This window comes from Staurois parvus, unplaced genomic scaffold, assembly GCF_062004578.1.
Source record: "Staurois parvus isolate SC_StPar_1 unplaced genomic scaffold, SC_StPar_1.0 ptg000085l, whole genome shotgun sequence".
In the NCBI taxonomy this organism is placed as follows: Eukaryota; Metazoa; Chordata; class Amphibia; order Anura; family Ranidae; genus Staurois; species Staurois parvus.
Genome location: NW_028317881.1, coordinates 212,209 through 236,451, shown reverse-complemented (window position 1 = coordinate 236,451; position 24,243 = coordinate 212,209). Strand labels below are relative to the sequence as shown.

Genomic DNA, 24,243 nt, shown 5'->3' with positions numbered 1-24,243 from the left:
CGTCAAACTGCAGCACTGACCTGTTTATTCTGACAGCAACAGGGTCTTGCTTTCAGAATAGACATAAGTAGGTGTGTGCAGTGCTGTCGGATGAGATTTTTCATCCGCAGTTAAAAAAAAGAGAATATATGCCAAAGCATGGGGGCCTGGGGTGGCCACTGGGTGGATGGCCCCTATGCTTCGGCATATATATTTTATATTTGTTGGCACATTTCATATGTGCCCACCATTAGAAGTGGGTGGATTGAGGGAGGTTTCTAATGGTGGGCATACCACCACACACTTTTCATTATAAAGTTGTTGAGTTTATGTTTTATTGTTAACCCTTGTTGATTTCTTTGCAGGAACGTCAAACTGCAGCACTGACCTGTTTATTCTGACAGCAACAGGGTCTTGCTTTCAGAATAGACATAAGTAGGTGTGTGCAGTGCTGTCGGATGAGATTTTTCATCCGCAGTTAAAAAAAAAGAAAATATATGCCAAAGCATGGGGGCCTGGGGTGGCCAGTGGGTGGATGGCCCCCATGCTTCGGCATATATATTTTATATTTGTTGGCACATTTCATATGTGCCCACCATTAGAAGTGGGTGGATTGAGGGAGGTTTCTAATGGTGGGCATACCACACACTTTTTCTGGCAGAGATTTCTTCTCTTTTTTTTTCATTCAGCCCACAGGCTGCATAAAGAAAAAAAGAACATAGCATATACACCCAACAAGGACCAGTGACGTACTGGTACATCACTGGACTTTGAATGGTTATACCAGGGTGATGCCTGCAGCTGCAGGCATCATCCTGGTTTTATTTTTTTCAGCCGGAAATGGGCTTTCATGTAAAAGCATTCCTAGTGGTTAATTAGCTGCAGAATTGCCTTTACAAGCAGCGGGAGAAAATGGCCCCCCTCCCCCTCCCTGAGATTTGCTTTCCAAAAAGGGGTCATTTGGGGGTGTTTGTTCTATCCTGGTATTTTAGCACCTCAAGAGATGTGATGGGCGGTCAGAAAGTAAAAGCTGTGTAAATTTCAAATTATCTATACCATAGTTTGTAGACGCTATAACTTTCACACAAAGCAATCAATATACACTTATTGGGATTTTTTTTACCAAAAACATGTAGCAGAATACATTTTGGCTTAAATTTATGACTAACTTTGAGTTTACGATATATTTTTTATAGCTGAAAGTAGAAAAAATTGTTTTTTTTTCAAGATTTTCGTGTTTTTTTGTTTATAGCGCCAAAAATAAAAAGCGCACAGGTGATCAAATACCACCAAAAGAAAGCTCTATTTGTGTGAAAAAAAGGACGTAAATTTCGATTGGGTACAGCATTGCATGACCGCGCAATTATCATTTGAATTAGTGCAGCGCTGTATAGCAAAAAAAGGCATAAATTACAGTATCTATACCATAGTTTGTAGACGCTATAACGTTCACACAAAGCAATCAATATACACTTATTGGGATTTTTTTTACCAAAAACATGTAGCAGAATACATTTTGGCTGAAATTTATGACTAACTTTGAGTTTACGATATATTTTTTATAGCTGAAAGTAGAAAAAATTGTTTTTTTTTCAAGATTTTCGTGTTTTTTTGTTTATAGCGCCAAAAATAAAAAGCGCACAGGTGATCAAATACCACCAAAAGAAAGCTCTATTTGTGTGAAAAAAAGGACGTAAATTTCGATTGGTTACAGCATTGCATGACCGCGCAATTATCATTTGAATTAGTGCAGCGCTGTATAGCAAAAAAAGGCATAAATTACAGTATCTATACCATAGTTTGTAGACGCTATAACGTTCACACAAAGCAATCAATATACACTTATTGGGATTTTTTTTACCAAAAACATGTAGCAGAATACATTTTGGCTGAAATTTATGACTAACTTTGAGTTTACGATATATTTTTATAGCTGAAAGTAGAAAAAATTGTTTTTTTTTTCAAGATTTTCGTGTTTTTTTGTTTATAGCGCCAAAAATAAAAAGCGCACAGGTGATCAAATACCACCAAAAGAAAGCTCTATTTGTGTGAAAAAAAGGACGTAAATTTCGATTGGGTACAGCATTGCATGACCGCGCAATTATCATTTGAATTAGTGCAGCGCTGTATAGCAAAAAAAGGCATAAATTACAGTATCTATACCATAGTTTGTAGACGCTATAACGTTCACACAAAGCAATCAATATACACTTATTGGGATTTTATTTACCAAAAACATGTAGCAGAATACATTTTGGCTGAAATTTATGACTAACTTTGAGTTTACGATATATTTTTTATAGCTGAAAGTAGAAAAAATTGTTTTTTTTTCAAGATTTTCGTGTTTTTTTGTTTATAGCGCCAAAAATAAAAAGCGCACAGGTGATCAAATACCACCAAAAGAAAGCTCTATTTGTGTGAAAAAAAGGACGTAAATTTTGATTAGGTACAGCATTGCATGACCGCGCAATTATCATTTGAATTAGTGCAGCGCTGTATAGCAAAAAAAGGCATAAATTACAGTATCTATACCATAGTTTGTAGACGCTATAACGTTCACACAAAGCAATCAATATACACTTCTTGGGATTTTTTTTACCAAAAACATGTAGCAGAATACATTTTGGCTTAAATTTATGACTAACTTTGAGTTTACGATATATTTTTTATAGCTGAAAGTAGAAAAAATTGGTTTTTTTTCAAGATTTTCGTGTTTTTTTTGTTTATAGCGCCGAAAATAAAAAGCGCACAGGTGATCAAATACCACCAAAAGAAAGCTCCATTTGTGTGAAGAAAAGGACGTAAATTTTGTTTGGGTACAGCATTGCATGACCGCGCAATTATCATTTGAATTAGTGCAGCGCCAAACAGCAAAAAAAGGCCTGGTCATTAAGGGGGGTAAATCCTCTGGGGCTCAAGTGGTTAAATAAAGTATGTACATTTTGTAATTGTTTGATTAAGCGGGTTAAATGGATTGCCTTGTCTGGATTTAGATGGTACTTTGTGAATAGTGTAGTAATGAGAATCTCTTGAGATAATATTTTTTCACATTTGTTCCCCACCCCTTTTTTAGGCAACAGACTGTCTGTATACTAGGGGTGAATTTATCAAAACTGGGGCAGAATCTGGAGTAGAATTGAATGACTACTAAGCAGCTGCTGTCTTCAGCTTATTTAGTTAAAGCAGGACTATACCCTCCTATCAATTTCAGCCAAGCAAACTGCTATGTTAGCCCCTGTTTGATCTTCAACTATCATGATACTGCACATGTGATTAGACCAGTAATGACACCAGCTATATGATGGTTTGACAGTTTGGTTGAGATCGTAAGCAAATGTGAGTTGCATTCCCAGCATATGTCGGGAATGTAATATTTTTTTGAAATTGTTAAATCGATGAGTTTAGTTCCGCTTTAACTGCTTCCTGCCTGGCCTATTGTAATATGCAGGGCAGGAGCTCTACTGTTTTGGGTGGACATCATATGACATTGTCCCAGGATCACACCTCACTTGCCCCATGAGCTGTGCTGCAGTACAATTTGTCACCTGCTGTGTCCACTAGCCTGCTGTCGCTACCATATGATTGCTGTGACCAATCACAGCAGATCACATAACAAGTGTGCACAATGGATGGTCTCCATTCATGCAATTCATTGTGTACTATTGTGTTGATCTCTGTAATTGGTCACAGTGATCACATGGTATAGACAGCATAGCTGTGGCCCATCACAGTTAATCACAGTAGTACACAATGGATTTCATTCAGAAAAAATGGTTGCTTATAACAGTTATAGTTAAAAAAAAAAAAAAAAAAAATCCTGATCACCTCCTCAGAGTAGTTAAGTGGTACTGTGGTAACACTGTTTTGCTCTGGTCACAGTATGAGGAAAAAAATTCATAAAAAAGGTAATGAAAAAAAAAATTATAAACAAATAGAAAACCAATTATTTTTTTTTTTTACATACTATCACCAGTCTTTGATCACTGCCACACCAGTTATATGATGACGCTGTACTGCACTGGTGACAGTATGGTGTAAAGAAAAAAAAAAAGTGACAAAAAAACTATAACTTCAAAAATCCCAGTAAACCTCTTGGACTATCTACTTTCCAAAAAGGGGTAATTTGGGGGTATTTGTACAGTCCTGGCATTCTCGGGCCTCAAGAAATGAGATGGGCCGCCAATACATCTGGTTTTGATCGGTTTTTAGATATATACACCGAAGTTTGTGGACTCTTACTTATTTGGGTAATTTTCACCAAAGAAATGTAGCAGTATACATTTTGGCCCAAGTTTCTGAAGAAAGATTATGTATTTGCAAAGCTTTATAACAGAAACAAACAAACTTATTTCTTCAAACTTTTCAGTCTGTTTTTTGTTTATCTAGCAAAAAATAAAAAACCCAGTGATGGTTAAATACCCCCCAAAAAAGCTCTATTTGTGTGAGGAAAAATTATAAAGATTTAATTTGGGTAAAGTGTTGCATGACCACATAATTGTCATTCAAAGTGTGATATTGCTGAAAGCTAAAAGTTGGCCTAGGCAGGAAGGGAGTGAAATTGGTCTGGTATTGAAGTGGTTGAGCTTTGAAAATGAAAGATAGAAGCCGTTTGGTTGACATGCACAACTATTCCAGATTTTGGCTGCTCCAGGATTGGTACATTCACTTTTATTTTTAATTAAAACATTTTTAATTGCCTAATGCCTGAAGTCCAGTCTTTCAGATACAGTAATGGTATAGAGCAGGGGGTCTCCAATCTTTTCAGTATGAACACCACATTGTATATTTTTTCAAATATTTGCAGGTTTTACAAATGAAAACAGAACTCCAAAATAGACAAAAGAATGCCAAGACTCTGGGAGAAACCACAAAAACAATTTAGAATCACATTTTTATTAGGTATACAGAGTTGAAACCATATCAACCATAAAAATGCACTTCATTGAATATGCATATATAGCCACTTGTATAGCAGAAAATCTACAATTAAGTAACACCTTATGCATAGTATTCCACTTACCAATTATACCATAGTGATTCTAAAGGTGTTTTTTTTTTTTTTTTTTTTTTTTTTTTCTTTCTATAACCACTTGCCCTTTGGAAGATTTACCCCTCTCTCCTTTCTGATCAGGCCATTTTTTTGCAATATGACGCTACTTTACTTTGCACGGTCATGCAAAACTGTACTAGAATGAAATGTATGCCCTCCTTTTCCTACAAATAGAGCTTTCTTTGGTATTTGATCATCTCTGCGGTTTTTACTTTTTGTGTTATAAACCAAAAAAAAACACGACAATTTAGAAAAAACTTTTTTTAAATTTTCTACTGTAAAACATATCCAATAAAAAAATTAAAAATCAAATGCCTTCATAAATTTTAGGTCAAAATGTGTTCTGCTACATATTTTTGGTAAAAAAAAATCTCAATAAGGATAAATTGATTAGTGTGGCAAAAGTTATAACGTCTACAAACTATGGGACTTATATTGAGACTTGATTTCTTTTTTTTTTATAATGGTGGTGATTAGCGACTTATAGGGGGACTGTGATATTGCGGCAGACATTTTTACACTAACTGACGCTTTCTGGGAACCAGTGACACTAATACAGTGATCAGTGCTAAAAATATATACTGGTCACTGTACTAATGATACTGGTTAGGAAGGGGTTAGCATCTAGGTTGATCAAAGTGTTCACTGTGTGCTTAGCAATGTGCTTGGTGTACACTAGATGGCGCTGGTACAATAGGAAGTGATGGATCCTGTTCCCAGCTCTGTAGGGGGACACATGATGGGTTACTTTCTCTTGTCACAGCACAGCTGGGCCTATGTAAACTTAGGCACAGCTGTGTTCTTCCTCCTTGCCCAGCGATCTGCGGGTGCCGGTGAAGATGCATTCGCCTGAACTCGCAGATCACCTTCTGCTGTGATAGTTTACAGCAGAAGCGATCCACCAGCGGCGTTCGCTCGCCCCTTGAGGTGGAAGTGCAAAATCACATATATACGTGATTTAGCACAGGAGAGCCAACCTATAGCCGTAAAACTGCTATAAGGCAGAGGGAAGCTGGTTAACCACTTATAGGACGTCCTCCCAGAACGTGTCCCCTGCAGCGATACAGCTGATCAAATGACTAGGTAAAAGGTCAATCACAGCAACCTTTTACCACGTGATCAGATGTGTCCAATGACATCAGATCACAAAGTAAATACAGTTGCCTGTTATCGGCAGCACTTTTCGTCATGCTGTCACAGCATGAGGAAAATACTGCCGATAACCGGCAAACAGAGGACATCCGCACTGATGATCAGTGCCCAGCAGTGCCGCCTATCCGTACCTGTAAGTGCCCATAATTGCTGCATATCAGTGCAGCATCATCGATCTCAATCAGTGCTGCCTATCTGTGCCACCTCATCAGTGTCCATCAGTGCTGCCTGTTTGTGCCACTTCATTAGTGCCCATCAGTGCTGCCTATTTATTTTTTGCCTGTATATGTTTATAATGCAAAAAATAAAAACCTCAGTGGTGATTAAATACCACCAAAAGAAAGCTCTGTTTGTGTGAAGAAATGATAAAAATTTCATATGGGTACAATGTTGCATGACTGCGCAATTGTCATTCAAAGTACATCAGCACTGAAAGCTGAAAATTAGCCTGGTCACAAAGGGGGTAAAAGTGCCTGGTAGGCAAGTGGTTAACTAACAAACGTTTCATAATTACCTACTCTGTGCAATGGTTTTTCACAGAGCAGCCCCGATCCTCTTCTTCTTGGGTTCCCTGCAGGCTCATGGCTCCTCCCCTTGACCAGTGCCCCACAATAGCAAGGTGCTTGCTATGGGGGCACTAGTGTGTGCTCGCTTCTGAGCCCTGCTCTATGCATGCCTACGAGAGACACAGGTGTGTTTTGGCCCTGCCCCCTCTCTCCTCATTGGCTTACTGGCTGTGATTGACAGCAGTGGGAGCCAATGGCTCCTGCTGCTGTGTCTCAACCAATGAGGAGAGAGAGACCCTGGATAGCCTCCTGTGCACAGTGCTGGATTGAGAGGGGGCTCAAGTGAGTATAAGGGAGGGGCTGTAGGGAGAGCTGTTTTTTTGCCTTAATGCATAGAATACACAAAGGTACAAAAATAAATCCTCAGACTTTACAAATATTTTAAGAATAACAAGTATAATAAGAGCAAATAATAAGTAATCATTGCTCAGATGTTATATGTCCATGGGGCAAAGAGCAGATCTCAACATGTTTCACAATAAATCGCTTCATCAAAAGACATCCAGATGAGATCATAATTTTGAAAACATTTTATTAAACCACAAGATGGCAATGTTTGATAACCAGTTAGGAAAGGAAAAGGTAGCCTCAACAGTTGCAGCCCCAAAAAGTGGGGATTGGGGTGAACAAGGGGCTCAGAGAAATGGGCCAGCCTACAATACTGGAAAGATATATGAACACAGGGAAGATGAAACAGATTGGAGCTACAATAGCTGTGGTCCTCCTAAATAGCAATCGGCCTACATCTCCCTAACCATTCATCAGAGTTCCTCTTTTACGTCATAAGCTGTCCATCACATAAGAGTTGCTGTGGGCCAGGTAAAATCTTGGAGTGGAGGAATGAGGCCTTCAGGTCATGGTTTGAAGATTCATAGTATAGAGCACCATAATATCTATATGGTAATATTAAAATACTGGAATTCACCAGTAGGTGGTCCTGTAAGTGAATTTATTGAACTCACATTTTTTGCTTAGTCCATGCTGCAAAGTGACAATATTTTGTATGTGTATATACCATATTTGTAGTTGGTTAGATCAGTGCTATAATGGGCTACTTTGTATATTTGTTAATCTAGTGCCCGAAGAATTCATGTACAATCCTGTAACAAGAGCTTATGGAGAACCACACAAAAGACCAGAGGTCCAGAATGCCACTATTGAATTTATGGCACCATCAGAATATATGGTGAGTGTAACTACTACATTACCAGCTTACAGCACAGGGTTAGTTCTAAACCATAACTTACCTGCTAAACAAAGAGGCAATACATTTCCAGCAGTCAATGTGTTCAAATGCTCCTGCTTCACTGTACCCAGCCACTGCAAGTATTTGACTGGTTGGATGGGTAAAATACCTGTTACCCCATCTACACTTTCATCTGTCAGCTCATATGTCCTGCAGTGTGGTGGAGGTGGGGGTGTTCCCCATACCTTGAAGTAGATGGTTGTAAGGTTTCAAGTCTTCATTATGGTCAGGTGTTTGTGACTATTTCCCTACAATTTAGTAATTTTACCCTAAAAGTGCTCTCCTTTCAACAGTAGTAGATAAAGGGGAGCTCAGGATTTCGGATCTGAGCTTTGAGTATGGTTATATCCTCAGAAGCTCCCTATTTTAACCCAGCTAACAAATCTACGTTGTCACTTTCCATACAGCATATTGGTACACAGTTTATAGGCTCCAGGATGCAGCACTTATTTATTATATCACCAGCAGTAGAGAATGGAACACAAGTCATACTTAATGAGGTTTCAGCAATAACATCGTATTGTGAACAGTTTATTTGTACATGTGCCTTTTTTGTGCCTCTAGAATTCACTGTGTCTGTGATTCATTTTTCAGTTGATGTTTTTGTGAGCATTGCATTAATAGATTGAATATTAATCAGGAGTAGTTGTCCAATATACAGAGTTCAATCTACCGTGGTAACTAGTTTGTGTTCTAGGCTATAAGAACCCTCTACTAAGCTTTATCTGAAAGTACACACAATCAAACAATAGTTACAACTGTGATGAGAGTGAATACATTCATATTTGCTTAATTATTACTGCCTTTAAAAATGTGCTTACACTCAGCCATATCTATTAGGCTATTCAGTTAATAATCTTTTTTCATTTGCTTTTAAAGCTTCGTCCTCCTCAGCCTCCAGTATATCTGTTCATGTTTGATGTGTCCCACAATGCGATAGAGACTGGATATTTGAACACTGTATGTCAGACCTTGCTTGACAATCTGGAATGGTAGGTTTATGCACAAATGTATCCACTAAATTCAAGTCTGTAAAAAAAAAAAAAAACACATTTGAATCATCCAGCTACATAGTTGGACAACTGTTAAATTTTAATTTTTGTTTTTGTAATCTTATGTGAATCATAGTCATTTTTTTTGTTATTTATCTATGGGCCTTTCATAATCTTAAGTCTAATGAAGATTATCTTTAACCACCTGAGTACAAGCCTTCATTACTAGCCCATTTTTTCCATTTTCATTTTAATATGATAGTTTGATAACACTGTTCAACAAATTTTTATTTTTTGCCAGTTTTGGAAACAAAAGGATCCATTTCTTAATGAATTTCACATTCTGAGTTCAAATATAACAATGAAATTTGTCAATTGGCTCTAGTTTTTCTGTAAACGGAAAGTTTTCTACTATAGGTGTAATGACTACATAATGCACAATAATTATATAGATAGATGTCTTTCCACAAATATAAAGCAAGTGATATTGACTACATAACAAAGCCTAAATGGCATAATATATTGCATAGGATTACCAAGAAAAATTATAGCCATAAGCTAAGTTGAATCATTTTAATACTTAGGATTCTCACTAGTTTTGTCTTCAGTTTGTGTCCGTTTTGCTTCTCTTGGCTTTTCTCTTGTATTCGAGGAAAGGGCTATCTCTTACAACTTCACGTGACTACACGCTTCAGGTTCTTCCTCACTAGACTCAACCACGAAGGATTCTGGTGCTTTAGGAATTGGTAGCCCCTCTCCATGAGGAACTGGACGTATTGCCGATGGAATATTTGGATAGTGCACAGATAACTTTTTCTTCTTATTTAGCCCTTTTACAATTGGAGGCACCATACAAAAGTAACAATTACTAACATGATCTGTTGGCTCTCTCCAAATCATTGGCACAGCGAAAGGCATAGATGCCTTTTTTCCATTCAACCATTGCTCCAGTGCCATCCCACAAGAATTGCAGCATATATGTGGTGCCCAGCTCTTGTCCTGGTCTCCTATCTTGCAGCCAAAATACAAGTTGTAGGCTTTCTTAATCATTCCTGTTATCCTCCTTTTTTGTGAGATAAAAGTTATTTCACCGCAGATATAGCAGAAATTATCTGCTTTATTCACACAAGTTCGAGGCATTACTGAGTAGCCTATATAAGCATAAAACGAAATGTAAAGACGCTGTCGAACTACAATCAGCTACAGATACTGCAGCTTTTATGCAGTGAAGTGATGCAATTAAAGGCTAATATTGCATCATCTCAGTATACATGCAATTTTCTATTGGTCACCAGTATCAATTGCGCAATATGCAGCTGAAGTTGCATCATAATTTTGAATGGCTTACGTCATTAGATGGGTGAATATATCATGGAAACTAGGGCCAATCAACATTTTTTAGGGTCATTTTCATTTTCAGCACCCCAAAATTATGTAAGATTAGCTAATTTTATGCCCAAAACTTTGTACCTGTTGAACAGTGTAATTACCTAGTAATGCAACACTGTACCCAAATTAAATTTATATAGTTTTTTGGTTGATTTTTCCAGTTTGCTTTCGTTCGGTGGCCAAAAATGTGGATTTGCTTACATTTACCTTTCATCTCTTTAACGTAAGAAAAAATAAATAAAAAGGACCCCCCTACCACCATCATCACCAAAACAAAATGATCCCGTCATTATTGATGGTCTGAGGCTTTTTAAGACTCCTACCTTCACTTCGATTTGCCAGTCCTCCCTCCTGCTATGTTTGCAAACATTAAGTCCATTCACGAAGGATGAAGGGGAGTTCCACCTCTTAATCAACTGGATCTTTGTAAAAACTGCTAGTGTTTACACTTATGATGGCAGTGATTGGTTCACAGTAATTGCAAGGTACCCTCTGGCACCCTACATTATGACTGTGATCTTAGCTGTTCAATAAATGACTCTAGGACAGGACAGCAGTTGAAAGAAAAATCTTCCCAAACAGGGAGAAAAATGGCAAGCACTCTTAATTGTTCCACTGTGCGAAGACAATTGCTACAGGTATAATTTAAATTGGACCTGTACTGTAGTAAGATTGGCCCAGAAAAGCAGACTGAAGGCAGCAGGTGTCTGTAGGCTGCTGATCTTTTCCCCTCTACTGACTTACCATGGCTTGTCCCACACTGTGTTTCTGTGTGGACATGGCAATCTTGGCAGAGAGCAAGGCTTTGCTCCCTCATGCCAGAGTTGTGTCTCTTAACTGGCTGATTAATGACAGAGAAGCAACAGGAGAGCTGCAGAAAGCATATATCCACATACTAAATTAACAAAATCAGGGAGATCCTTTTATTGCAGGTTCTCAGACACCGCTTTCTCTCCAGCAAGTCCTCAGAAGAGTAGTGAACAGTACAGTAATGACATAACTAAAATTTGTTAGAGCTACAGTCGGAGGTAGCAGTGCTTTTGTAGAGATGAGGTTATTTTTATTTAATGATGTTTCTAAAGTCACAGTATATCCATAACAACCTTTAAATAGTGAATTACAATAGCCAACCTTGTCTTTATAAATAATACTAATACTAAATTAACTCCAATAACACTTGTAACCATTTACAGGCTTCCAGGCAACACACGGACAAAAATAGCTTTTATCACGTATGACAGCACAATCCATTTCTACAGCTTACAAGAAGGCCTTTCGCAGCCCCAAATGTTAGTGGTATCAGACATTGATGGTAAGTGCTCTTATAGAAATTGTTTTAATTTACTTTGTGCACATCTTTTTCTGCTGTCAGTCTAATGTGGCAAAACTACCTCTATAGTAGGTAATTCATCCTGTGGGCAAGTTGGACTTGTTGCTAATTTCCTTCACCAGGTCTGCTTAACTACAGTTGGTATAGAAGAGAATCACTCCCCTTTAAAATAATGAAATTTTTTTTCTTTGCAGCCTGAAATTTGTTTTATTGAAGCTGTATTTACTCAGTGCAACTTATAATATCCAAGTGAAAGATGTAACCTTAACATGTCAGAAAACAAATTCAAAAACGGAATCACTGTGTTGGAAAAAGGATCACGCCCTTGTGTCATTATTTTGTTAGAACCAGCTTTTGCTTTTAATTACAGCCTTTAATCCGTTGGAACATGTCATTACTAACTTTACACATTTAGACTTTGCAATATTTGCCCACTCTTCTTTGCAGAATTGCTCAAGTTCAGTTAAATTTGATGGTGACCGTCTTTGGAGTCTGCAGTCTTTGTCATTCCACAGATTTTCAGTGGGGTTTAAGTCTGGGCTGACTAGGCCATAAAGGGACATTCACCTTTTTTCTCCTTCATCCATCCTGTGGTAATTTTTCCTGTGTGCTTTGGGTCATTGTCATGTTGAAAGGTAAACCTTCTTCCCATTGACAACTTTCTGCCAGGGGGGTGCAGATATTTTCCTGAAAAATTTGACTGTATTTTGCCCTATCCATTTTTCCTTCTATCCTGACAAGTGCTCCAGTCCCTGCTGCAGAGAAACACCCCCCATACAGGATATTACTCCCTCCATGCTACGCTGTAGGAATGGTGCTATTTGGATGGTGAGCTGTATTGCATTTATGCCAGATATGTAGTTTAGTATTGAGGCCAAATAATTCAATTTTAGTTTGATCTGGCCATAACACCTTTTTCCATGTGGCCTCAGAATCTTCAAGGTGCATTTTGGCAAAGCTCAGTTGTGACTGCATGTGGCCTTTCTTGAGGAGTGGCTTTTTTCTTGCAACCCTCCCATACAAGCCACATTTTTGGAGAATGTGTGATATTGTCACATGCACACAATGACCACTCTGTCATAAATTGCTGCAACTGCTTCAGAGTTGCTGTAGGCCTCTTGGTAGCCTCTCTGACCAGTTTCCTCCTGGCTGTTTCATCAATTTTGGAGTGATGTCCTGATCTAGGGAGGGTCTATGTTTTACCAATTACCTTCCATTTCTTAACAATAGACTTCCCTGTGCTTCTAGGCATTGATATAGCCATTGAAAGTTTTTTGTATCCATCTCCTGACTTGTGCCTGTCCACAACTTTATCCCAGAGATCTTTTGAGAGTGCCTTGCCACCCATAGTTGATGCTTCACTTGCACTATCAGGGACTGAAATGCTTCAGGAAAGCTCTTTACATGCTGAGCTAACCAAAATGACCACAGCTGATCAGAGTTGAAAATCAAATGGCTTTGTGTGCCATTGAGAAGGTGATTAGCTACACCTGATTGAGTTTACAAGTCATTTTTAGGAGGTAGTTGATGCTTTTCTTTCACTTGGATGTTATAAGTTACACTTATAAATAATAGAGCAAATACAGCTGGATAAAACAAAAACTGTCTGTCCTCATTTCAGGCTGCAAAGTAACAAACTGTAATTATTTTAAGGGGGGTGCGATTCTTTTCTATACTATCCACTGTATTAACATCTTTACTAGAAAAGATTAATGTAAAAGTGTAGTCCTAAGGAGATTCGGCCGAGAATAGGCTTCCTATTATGTGTTTATAATGATGGGTTAACCTTTCTAAGCTGCTTGAAGGTAACACTACACTATTATAACCTCAAGATTCAAATTATAATGAAATCCTATGGGTGGCTGGCTCTATTTACTGTAGGTGCAGAGAATAGGCTCAGCCACCAGTTAATTTCAGATTTGTAAATTTTAAATGGAATGCAATTAATCCATTATTTTTAATGCTTATTTACAGATGTATTCATCCCAATGCCTGAAAATCTCTTGGTTAACTTAAATGAGTGCAAAGAGGTATGACTTGACAACCAATGTCTTTTGTCTTGTGTTAGCTTCGTTTGTTTAAACCACTTAACTTTAACAAGAACTAAAACTTAAATAGACTCTATTAAGCCAATACAAAGTAACTAATAAGAATTCATCATTTTGTGCCTCTGGTAGACTTCTGACCACATTAATTGTATGCATTTTGCATCATTTATTTATTTTTTTTAATTCAAATTACAAACGTGGTATACTTACCTGCTCTGTGCAATGGTTTTGCACAGAGCAGCCCTGAGCCTCCTAGTGTCTAGTGTCCCCTGACAGCGCTCTCTGTTCCTCCTCCCTTTCCCTTCTGTCTGAAAGCTTCTTGCTATAGGGGCACCCGTGTGGACTTGTTTCCAAGCCCAGTTATGTGTGTCCATTGACACATACAGCACTGTTCAGCCTTACCCCCCCCCCCCCCCACTCCATACTCAAAAGATTTGGTTGACAACAGCAGGAGCCATTGGCTACTGCTGCTGTCTCTGAGCCTGTGGGGAGAGAGAGAGGGCGGTTCTTGATTTATTTATTTTTTTCATTTCTTTTCACCTGATGCTCCAGCTAGTCACACACTTCCTGTATTTGGATGTCACCACACCACTGGAGGAGCAATAGAGAAAACTTTGGACACTGTCAATCTGGGGAGAAGGTAGTGTTAGATTACTAGTTTGATCTATCCACAGATGTCAACTCTTCACAATTTTATTGCAGAACGAACAGTGTCACCCTTAAAGAAATAAAAAAAACAATGAATCTACTGGCAGGATTAACAGATAAATGCTGTGGTTCCATAGTCTGACACCTGTGTCACTGCTGTGTCCTGAAGATGATGTAGGCGTCAGAGGATGGAAGCACATCACATAGTGGAAGAAAAAGGCATCTGGCACTGCTGGAAGTGTAGAATGCTAAAGATTCTGTTGGAGGCTGCAGTTGCAATGGTAGGAGGCACATTCAACTGGCATTTCAATTTCTTAACTGACTAACAAGGGTCACTTTAATGAAGGCAGAGCTGCATCAAATTCAGCCTTGAATATCTGCCTAAAGTTCAGATTTAAAATTCTTACATAAATTTTGTTTTGTTTGGCTTTCTTTAACCACTTCCTTACTGTGGTATAGCCAAAATATGTCTGTGGCTCGGCTCTGCTGTTCTGGTAGGGTGTCCATGGGCATCCTCCTGGAACCACGCTTGCAGCGCACTCCCGACATGCTCTGCGATAGCTGTGTCCTTTGGATACAGTTGACCACATATCACGATAAAGTGCCAAACACACTTGCCAATTATCGGCAGTACTTTCCTCACGTGCTGTTACAGCATGAGGAGAGCCAGTAACTGGCAAGTGTGACAGGGGTATGTACACAGATAATCAGGGCACTGATCATCAGTGCCATCAGTGGTGCCTATTCGTGCAGCCTATCAGCACAAATCAGTGAAGAAGAAATATTACTTATGTGCAAAATTTTATAAAGGAGATGAAAAAAAAAGGGTTTTTTTGGTATTTTCATTTCTTTAGCAAAAAAAAAAAACCCTAGTAGTGATTAAATACCAACAAAAGAAAGATCTGTCTAAACAAAAAAAAAAACGATAAAATTAAAGTTTTGCATGACTGGCCAATTGTCATTCAGAGTTGAATAGCACTGAATTTGGCCTGGTCAGGAGGGGGTTAAAGTGCCCGGTAGGCAAGTGGTTAAGCGTCAGTTTAATGGGTAATTTGGTGCTTGTTACAGGAGTAACAGGCATAAATCTAAATCACAATTGTTTTCATGGTCATGTAGCTAATTAGTTGTCATGTACTTGTTTTTGCAGTAATGTTATCAGCTTTTCTTTATATTTTTGTCTTTAGCTGGTCCAAGATTTGCTGAAGAACTTGCCACAAATGTTCACAAAGTCCTCCGAAACACAAAGTGCTCTCGGACCAGCACTCCAAGCTGCCTATAAGCTTATATCACCAACTGGTGGACGTATATCTGTATTTCAAACACAATTGCCAACGATAGGAGCTGGAGCACTAAAACCTAGAGAGGAACCCAACCAAAAATCTACTGCTAAGGTGATGCCAATTTCACTTTTTCTTTTTTTTTTTTGCTTGATTTAGATGCCTTTCATTTTGTAGTGCTTTATTTAGTTGCCTGCCATGTAAAGTAGAGCTATAGGCATTTTTTTTCCATGTTGAATTTGCAAACTCAAGCAGTCGTAGTCTTCCTGGGGGGTAAGAGTTTTGTGTGAGAGATCGATTAACTGCATCTATAGTAGAAGCAGTACACAGAGGGGAAATGTGCAGGATGAGCTGTAAGTCAGAACCAAAGCCACTGGGTGTCTTCACTGTTTGGTAGATCACAGACAGGATAGAGAGAGTAGCTGGCTGATGATCATTGGCACAGGGGTGCCGAGCTGTCAGACTGGATGGATAGGGCACTGAAGAAAGTAAAAGGAGCTCACAAAGTTGAAAACGCAGGAGAAGTAGAGATGGTTGAGATTGTCAGTCATCCATCTGTATCTGCCCAGAGAGATGATTCAGTAGTCATGTGAGATAAACTGGGACAAGGGAGGAATTGAACGTCTCTAAGTGCGCTATAGTAAAAACGGACAATCCAAAAGATGCAATGCTGCAGCGGGGACACAGGCAATTAGACGGTACTAATAAGCAACAGGATCAACCAGGTTTTTATCACTCTTTATTAAATGAACATTAGTGATTTCAGCAACATCTACATAATATAATATTACATGAAAAAACCATGTTAATACATTTTGGGTTTAGTGACACTTTAACGTCATGTATTTGTGTCAGCTCTTTAACTTTTTTTTTTTTCCACTTTAACCTCTTCCCCACCACCCGATAGCAGAACTACTGCTACAGGGGGGCAGACCTGCGCAAAATCACGTGTCTGTGTGTGTGTGTGTGTGTGTGTGTATGTATATATATATATATATATATATATATATATATATATATATAGAATGTGCACCGAAATGAGAATTCTGGTGCCTAAATGTCAAAATTACTTGGCCGAAAACCGAAATGCGCAATTTTTAAAAATTACTATATATTTTTTATAAAAAAAATACACTTTGATTAAAAAAAATAAAAATAAAAAAAATCTATATACCCCAATTTTTTGAATAAATAGATACCCAACATGTCACTCTTTACAAATTGCGCATGCTCGTGGAATGGTGTCAAACTGCGGTACTTTTAAAATCTCCATGGGTGATGCTTTAAAAATGTCTACAGGTTAGCAGTGTAACGTTACAGAGGAGGTCTAGTGCTAGAATTATTGCTCTTGCTCTGACTTTCGTGGGGATACCTCACGTGTGTGGTTTGAACACAGTTAACATATGTGGGTGTGGCCTGCATTTGCGTTCAGCACTACTTGCCAGGACGGGGGCACGTTAAACTTAAATAAGTTTTTTTTTTTTGTTTTTTTTTTGTTTTCTTTTTGTAGTATCCCTTTTAAAAAAAAAAAAAAAAAAATGTAATCATTTTTATTCTTATCACAAGGAATGCCTTAATTCCTTGTGATAGAAATAATTAGTGACAGGTCCTCTTTTCGGAGAGATATGGGGTCAATAAGACCCAACATCTGTCCTCTGCAATGTAAAGCATTAGGTCAAAAAAGGCATTGATCTAGTGCTTTTAAAAAAATGGCCGAAACTGGAAGTGACATCACTCCGGTCCTCCAAGGGTATAGAGATGAGTGGAGGCCATCTTTCCTTCACTAATCTCTATGCCCAGCACTGGGATCGTTCGATGGTAAGTAAGGCTGAGAACTACCAAGCAACGGGCGGTGGTGAGGGGCTGCAGTGGCGAGGCAGCAGTGTTTTCTCTGCACCTGTATCGGTTTTTTTTTTTTTTTTTTTTTTTTTCATATCGGCCGACCTCTGAAAAGTTTCGGTGCACCCCTAATAGACAAAAAAAAAAGGGTGTGTGTGATTTTGCTGGTAGGGGGCTCTCACGCCACCCTACCTGCACCGCCATTGCTGACTACAGATGTCGACCACCGGGTCCCGGCCGGAGATTCCGTGCCGGCGATCACCGAGCATCACTGACAGGGGAGAGACCTGTGTGTTTCACTAGTAAAACACACATACAGCACACTTAGTAAAACAGCACACAGTTAATCCTTTGATCACCCCAGATGTTAACCCCTTCCTGCCCAGTGTCATTAGTACAATGTCAGTGCTTTTTATTAGCACTGATCACTGTATTGGTGTCTTTGGGACATCAGTGGCAGTTAGTAACCCCCCCAGTGTCAGAATGCCCGCCGCAATCTCGATATAAGTCGCTGATCGCCGCCATTACTAGTATAAAAAAAAAATTAATTCCAGTATATATACCGCCATTTGTAGACGTAATAACGTTCACGTTAGCCAATTCATTTACATGTATTGGGATTTCTTTTAGCAAAGATATGTAGCAAAATACATTTTGTCCTAAATTTAAAACGAAATGATTTTTTTTTTTTTTTTTTACTGAATATGTTTTGTAGCAAAAAGTAAAAAAAATAGTTTTGTTTTTTTTTTCAAAATTGTCAGTCTTTTTTTTGTTTATAGCGCAAAAAATAAAAAACAGAGGTGATCAAATACCACCGAAAGAAATCTATTTGTGGGGAAAAAGTACATAAATTTCATTTGGGTGCGGCATTGCATGACCACGCAAATGTCAGTTAAAGTAACGCAGCGCCGTATTGCAAAAAATTGCCTGGTCAGATAGGGGGTATATTCTCTGGAGGGCAAATGGTTAACTCAATTAAAAATGTTCAACCAGCACAGGAAATAGCCAGAAAACATTCAGTTTGTGTTCTTTTCGCACAGAATGAAAATGGTTAAAACACACCCCTAAGCTATAGGAACATTAGTAATGGAGGATCTATGGTGTAATAATTACTATTTTATAAAACAAAGATCAAAATATGTCTTTAACGGTATAATATAGGTATTAAATGATCCATAGGCAGTTTTAGGTGGAATTTATTATTTACACGTTTTGATCCTAAACATATTCTGCAAGGCTGCAGTTTCTTTTCTGAGAGTATAACAACACAGATATTTCAGCTGTGTTCAGGATCTGCCAAATCAAAGCTGAACTCAAACAACTTTATCTTTATTGCAAACTTTTAGTCTAATTTGGCTAGATGTAAGTATTCATATCTGATATCTATGGGGACACTGGGGATGCTGAAACTCCCTGTAGTAGTCCATGTTACTACTATGATAGTCCTGTTCTGGGTGTTACTCAGGTAGAAAGGAGTAGAAGTCACAATCTCTATCTCCTACACAGATTGTCTTGTAACAATTGAAAAAATACAAGGTGTTCTCCGAACTGGTGTGGTAGCACTGTATACTACAGATATACTACTCCAAAATGGAACAAAAATGTTATATATATTGCATTAGTTTTCATGGATAGTTGTAAGGATAAAAACATTTTCAGCAAGCACACAAAATACCAGTTGATCTTGCCAGAAAGGCAGTAACTTTGTGACTTCCTATGAGCTGAACTGAAAATAAAAACAATGTTATCTTCCTTCTGTAAAATTACAAATCTCTCCATTCCCCAAGTAATGTAGATGATCAAAGACAGGCATGTTTGAAGCCCAGCTTGAGTGACAACCATGGCCTTCTTACTTAGACACAGGATAGAAAGTATGTTATTCACAGCAGAGTTGGACACAAGTACCTTCAATAATCACCTTTCAGTGAGGCTCCATTCACATCTGAGAGTAGCGGGTTTTTAAGCACATATTTTACCGCGATATTTGTGCATTTTCATACAGTGTTTTTGAGCTTTGGCGGTTTTTTTTTTTATTAGCAAATAGAGGAAAAATATCATCTGTTGCATCATTTGTTGCTAGGTTTTTCTGCTTCAGCTTTTCCATCATTTTTTCTTAATTTTCTTTTTTTTATTATTTATTTTATTAGTTATTGTATTCATTTATTTATTATTTTTGTTGATAAATGAATAAATTAAATGTTAAATACACAAGTAAATACAAATATTCAAAAATAAATGCTATGTAATAATAAAAAAAATTAACCCCTAACCTAAATCACTAACTCTTACAAAATATATTAAATTATTGTTAATAATAATAACTACTTGCCCTCCTGAGCATTTACCCCCCCCCCCTTCCTGAACAGGCCATTTTTTTGTGTTAGAGCTCTGCGGTACTTTAACTGACAATTGCGTGGTCATACAACGCTGCACCCAAATTTAATGTATGTCCTTTTTTTCCCACGAATGGAGATTTCTTTCGGTGGTATTTGATTGCCTATGTGTTTTTTATCTTTTGCTCTATAATAAGAAAAAAAAAAGAAAAAAAAAAAAAAGACCCCCGAGGGCAAGTGGTTAAATAAAAAGTGAATTCTTCACCTGCATTTAGCTATAACTATATTAAGAGTGATATTTTCTTCAAAGATGTAGATCGCATACCAGAATTCATTTGTTGTGCTGCAGGTAGTATTTTCAGAATCAGAAGCAGTGCTCAGCCCTTATTTGGTATGCTAAAATTTTTCACCTCAGTCGTAGTATTAAAACATCATCCTGCCTTTGCACTGTAATATATTATTTGTTTAGCTGACCAGATTTAAAATTTGTACTTCTTTAAAATTTCCATTCTTGTGAAGTATAAATTTTGCATTTTTATTGTTGAGCATTTTTTTTTCATTAGCTTAACTTGTTAAATTACCTTCGGTGTTAGAAATGAGTCTGCACCATTATAGCTGGTTCAAAGGGTGATCTGCAGAGAAGGTAACATTACAAAACAATAAATATATCAAAATTTTTATGTTAAAATGTTCTCATAACAGGATATCCACAATTTGACACCAGCAACTGACTTCTACAAGAAGTTGGCCTTGGATTGTTCAGGGCAACAGGTAGCTGTGGACCTGTTCCTTCTGAGTGGACGATACTCTGATTTGGCCTCTCTGGGTATGTTTCAAAGCTTGCTTTCAGACTCACTATTAAATAGGTGGCTTGTGTTTAGTTACATACTGACAGCTTGTATTTCACTGCTGTTTCAGGTTGCATTTCTAGGTATTCAGCTGGTAGCATTTACTATTACCGTGCTTACCATTATCAGCACAATCCTGTGCAAGTTGAGAAGCTGCAGAAGGAACTGAAGCGATACCTGACCCGGAAGATTGGTTTTGAGGCTGTCATGAGGATCAGGTGTACAAAAGGTTTGTAAGAAATTCCTTTTCTCTATGGTAACAGAATGAAATATGCATGTATGTGAATATGTGCTACCACTGTGCACCAGTTGGGATAACTTGCTATAAAAAGCCACACTGATTGTAGGGTACCCTGAGCCCCTCACAAAATGCAAATCTTATGGTCTTAGAAACCTCACAGATTGCTTTGTCAGTTGCACAATTCCCTGCTAGCCTTTTTTTTTTTTTATAACCATGAGCGAGTCCCTGGGTTTAAGGGATACCAGCTTTCCCTATATCTCATTAATTGTACTGGCAAGCTATACTTATGGGTATCTTGTGCCTTTTAATTAGATGTGCTTATTTTGAACTATCTCACCTAGCTAAATTAAGTATATTTGAATATTAGGTATATTTTACTTTTATTTCACTTCTACTTACAAAGGTTTGTACTTTCTCTAATTTCTTCTTTAAAAAAAAGTCTGTATTTATAAGCACAACTTTTTGATGTCTTTTTTTCTTCCAGGCCTCTCTATCCATACTTTCCATGGAAACTTTTTTGTACGTTCTACAGATCTGCTGTCCCTACCCAATGTTAATCCTGACGCTGGCTATGCTGTCCAGATGTCTGTGGAGGAGAATTTGACAGATACACCCTTAGTCTCATTTCAGTCAGCTCTTCTGTATACTTCAAGCAAAGGTTTAATATTATTATTATTGTTACTGTTAAACCACATACACATTTTAGTTAGAAGTAATTTTGTTGGACAAGACCTTTTATGCCCTGTACACATACAGTGGAGGAAAGAAGTATTTGATCCCCTGCTGATTATGAATGTTTGCCCACTCACAAAGAAATGATCAGTCTAAAAATCGAATGGTAGGTATATTAGAATAGCAGCAAAATATTCAGAAGAAATGCATGTCTAACAAATTATGCACTGATTTGTATGTTCATGAGGGAAATAAGTATTTGATCCCCTTCACAAAACATGACTTAGTACTTGGTGGCAAATCCCTTGTTGGTAATCACAGAGGGCAGACGTTTCCTGTAGTTGACCACCAAGTTTGCACACATCTCAGGAGGGATTTTGGCCCACTCCTCTTGGCAGATCCTCTCCAAGTCATTAAGGTTTGGTAGCTGACGTTTGGCAACTCAAACTTTCAGCTCCTTCCACAGATTTTCAATCGAATTAAGGTCTAGGTCACTCCAGGACCTTTAATGTTCTTCTTCTTGAGCCACTCCTTTGTTGCCTTGGCCGTGTGTTTTGGGTCATTGTCATGCTGGAACACCCATCCATGACCCATTTTCAATGCCCTGGCTGAGGGAAGAAGGTTCTCACCCAAGATTTGATGGTACATTGCCCCGTCCATCATCCCTTTGATGCGGTGCAGTTGTCCTGTCCCCTTAGCATAAAAGCACCCTCAAAGCAGAATGTTTCCACCACCATGTTTGACAGTTGGGATGGTGTCCTTGGGGTCATAGGCAGCATTCCTCCTCCTCCAAACATGGCGAGTTGAGTTGATGGCAAAGAGCTCAATTTTGGTCTCATCTGACCACAACACTTTCAACCAGTCGTCCTCTGCATCATTTAGATGTTTAGTGGCAAACTTCAGACGGGCCTGGACATGTGCTTTCTTGAGCAGAGGGACCTTGCGGGCACTTCAGGATTTCAATCACTGTCGGTGTAGTGTATTACCAATTTTTTTCTTAGTGTCCCAGCTGCCTGGAGATCATTGACAAGATCCTCACGTGTAGTTCTGGGATGATTCCTCATTGTTCTCACGATCATTGATACTCCACGAGGTGAGATCTTGCATGGTGCACCAGACCTAGGGAGACTGACAGTTGTTTTGTGTTTCTTCCATTTGCGAATGATTGCACCAACTGTTGTCACCTTCTCACCAAGCTGCTTGGTGATAGTTTGGTAGCCCAGTCCAGCCTTGTGTAGGTCTACAATCTTGTCCCTGACATCCTTGGATAGCTCTTTGGTCTTTGCAATGGTGGCGAGTTTGGAATTTGATTGTTTAATTGCTCCTGTGGACAGGTGTCTTTTATACAGGTAACAAAATTAGATTATTATTATTATTATTATACAGGATTTATTAGCAGCACTCCCTTTAAGAGGCTGCTTCTAATCTCAGCTTGTTACCTGTATGAAAGACACCTGGTAGCCAGAAATCCTGCTGAATGATAGGGGATCAAATACTTATTTCCCTCATGAACATGCAAATCAGTGCATAATTTTAGACATGCATTTCTTTTGAATTTTTTGTTGCTATTCTGTCTCTGTTACAATGCACCTACCATTCGATTTTTAGACTGATCATTTCTTTGTGAGTGGGCAAACATTCAAAATCAGCAGGGGATCAAATACTTATTTCCTTCACTGTAGGAGCTGGAAGTGCGTGCCCAGCACAAGTTCCTCGGGTAGGGCTGAAAGACTGTATTGGGATAAATAACAAAATGCATACAAGCATTTAGTAAAGTTATGGCACAGGAAAACAGCAGCACAACTACTAGCTATTTATGAAATGTCACATATTATTAAAAATAAATATTCTAAGCCTTGCTATATACAAAGACTTGCTCTACCCATTGTAATAATCATTATCAGTGCAAAATTGGAATATTCCTGGAAATATCTGGCCTGTATGTTGAATGGTGCACAAAAGCACATGGTTATGGAAACCCTTGCCTGCTATGTGGTCAGTATTCAATATGAAGATGAGGAGGACTATTCACTCTTTGTTGCCATTGGTAATCATCTATCTGTCCCCTTTTGAAATGGGGGGGGGGGGGGCGCATGGGCTGGACTGGCATGGCATGAGTCGGGCTTTCACTTCTTTATACCTGGGCTGTTTCCTTGGAGTGCGGTGTTCCATCCTCCTGCTTTTTCATGGTTATAGTTTCTGTTGAAACACGACATGCACTTATTTGTGGAACCACAAATGAAAATATCCAACTTCAGTTATATCAAGATGAAATACGCATGTTCTGTTAAGTACTTATGTGGATTACGGTTCAGCCAAGTTGTGACTCCTTTTCTTTTTTTTTTTTTCTTTTCAAATAATTTACGTTTTAGGAGAACGGAGGATCCGTGTGCACACAATGTGCCTTCCTGTTGTTTCAGCACTGTCCGATGTCTATGCTGGTGCTGATGTGCAGGCTGTGATTGGACTATTGGCAAATATGGGTAAGTATGCAAATCAGATATTCTCTAAAATAACATCACGTTTTATTTATTGAGGGACTCAGGAATTTGGATACATTCAGGTTATACTGCCACCTAAAGGAGGATTGGTCACTGACGACAGAAAAATTGTGAGACAGCCCCGGTATATTT

At 38.3% G+C, this 24,243-nt stretch overlaps 1 protein-coding gene across 1 annotated transcript in view; it reads left to right on the top strand.

Annotated features, from left to right (window-relative positions):
* The window catches only part of SEC24A (SEC24 homolog A, COPII component), a 101,023-nt gene that overhangs the window by 58,465 nt on the left and 18,315 nt on the right, over window positions 1-24,243 (top strand). Inside the window, exons 9-17 of the mRNA XM_089669944.1 lie at window positions 7,824-7,933; window positions 8,873-8,985; window positions 11,568-11,686; window positions 13,679-13,734; window positions 15,585-15,791; window positions 20,552-20,675; window positions 20,768-20,926; window positions 21,423-21,596; window positions 23,983-24,093. Of these exons, the coding sequence (XP_089526070.1) occupies window positions 7,824-7,933; window positions 8,873-8,985; window positions 11,568-11,686; window positions 13,679-13,734; window positions 15,585-15,791; window positions 20,552-20,675; window positions 20,768-20,926; window positions 21,423-21,596; window positions 23,983-24,093 (1,173 nt within the window). The remainder of the gene's footprint in view (window positions 1-7,823; window positions 7,934-8,872; window positions 8,986-11,567; window positions 11,687-13,678; window positions 13,735-15,584; window positions 15,792-20,551; window positions 20,676-20,767; window positions 20,927-21,422; window positions 21,597-23,982; window positions 24,094-24,243) is intronic.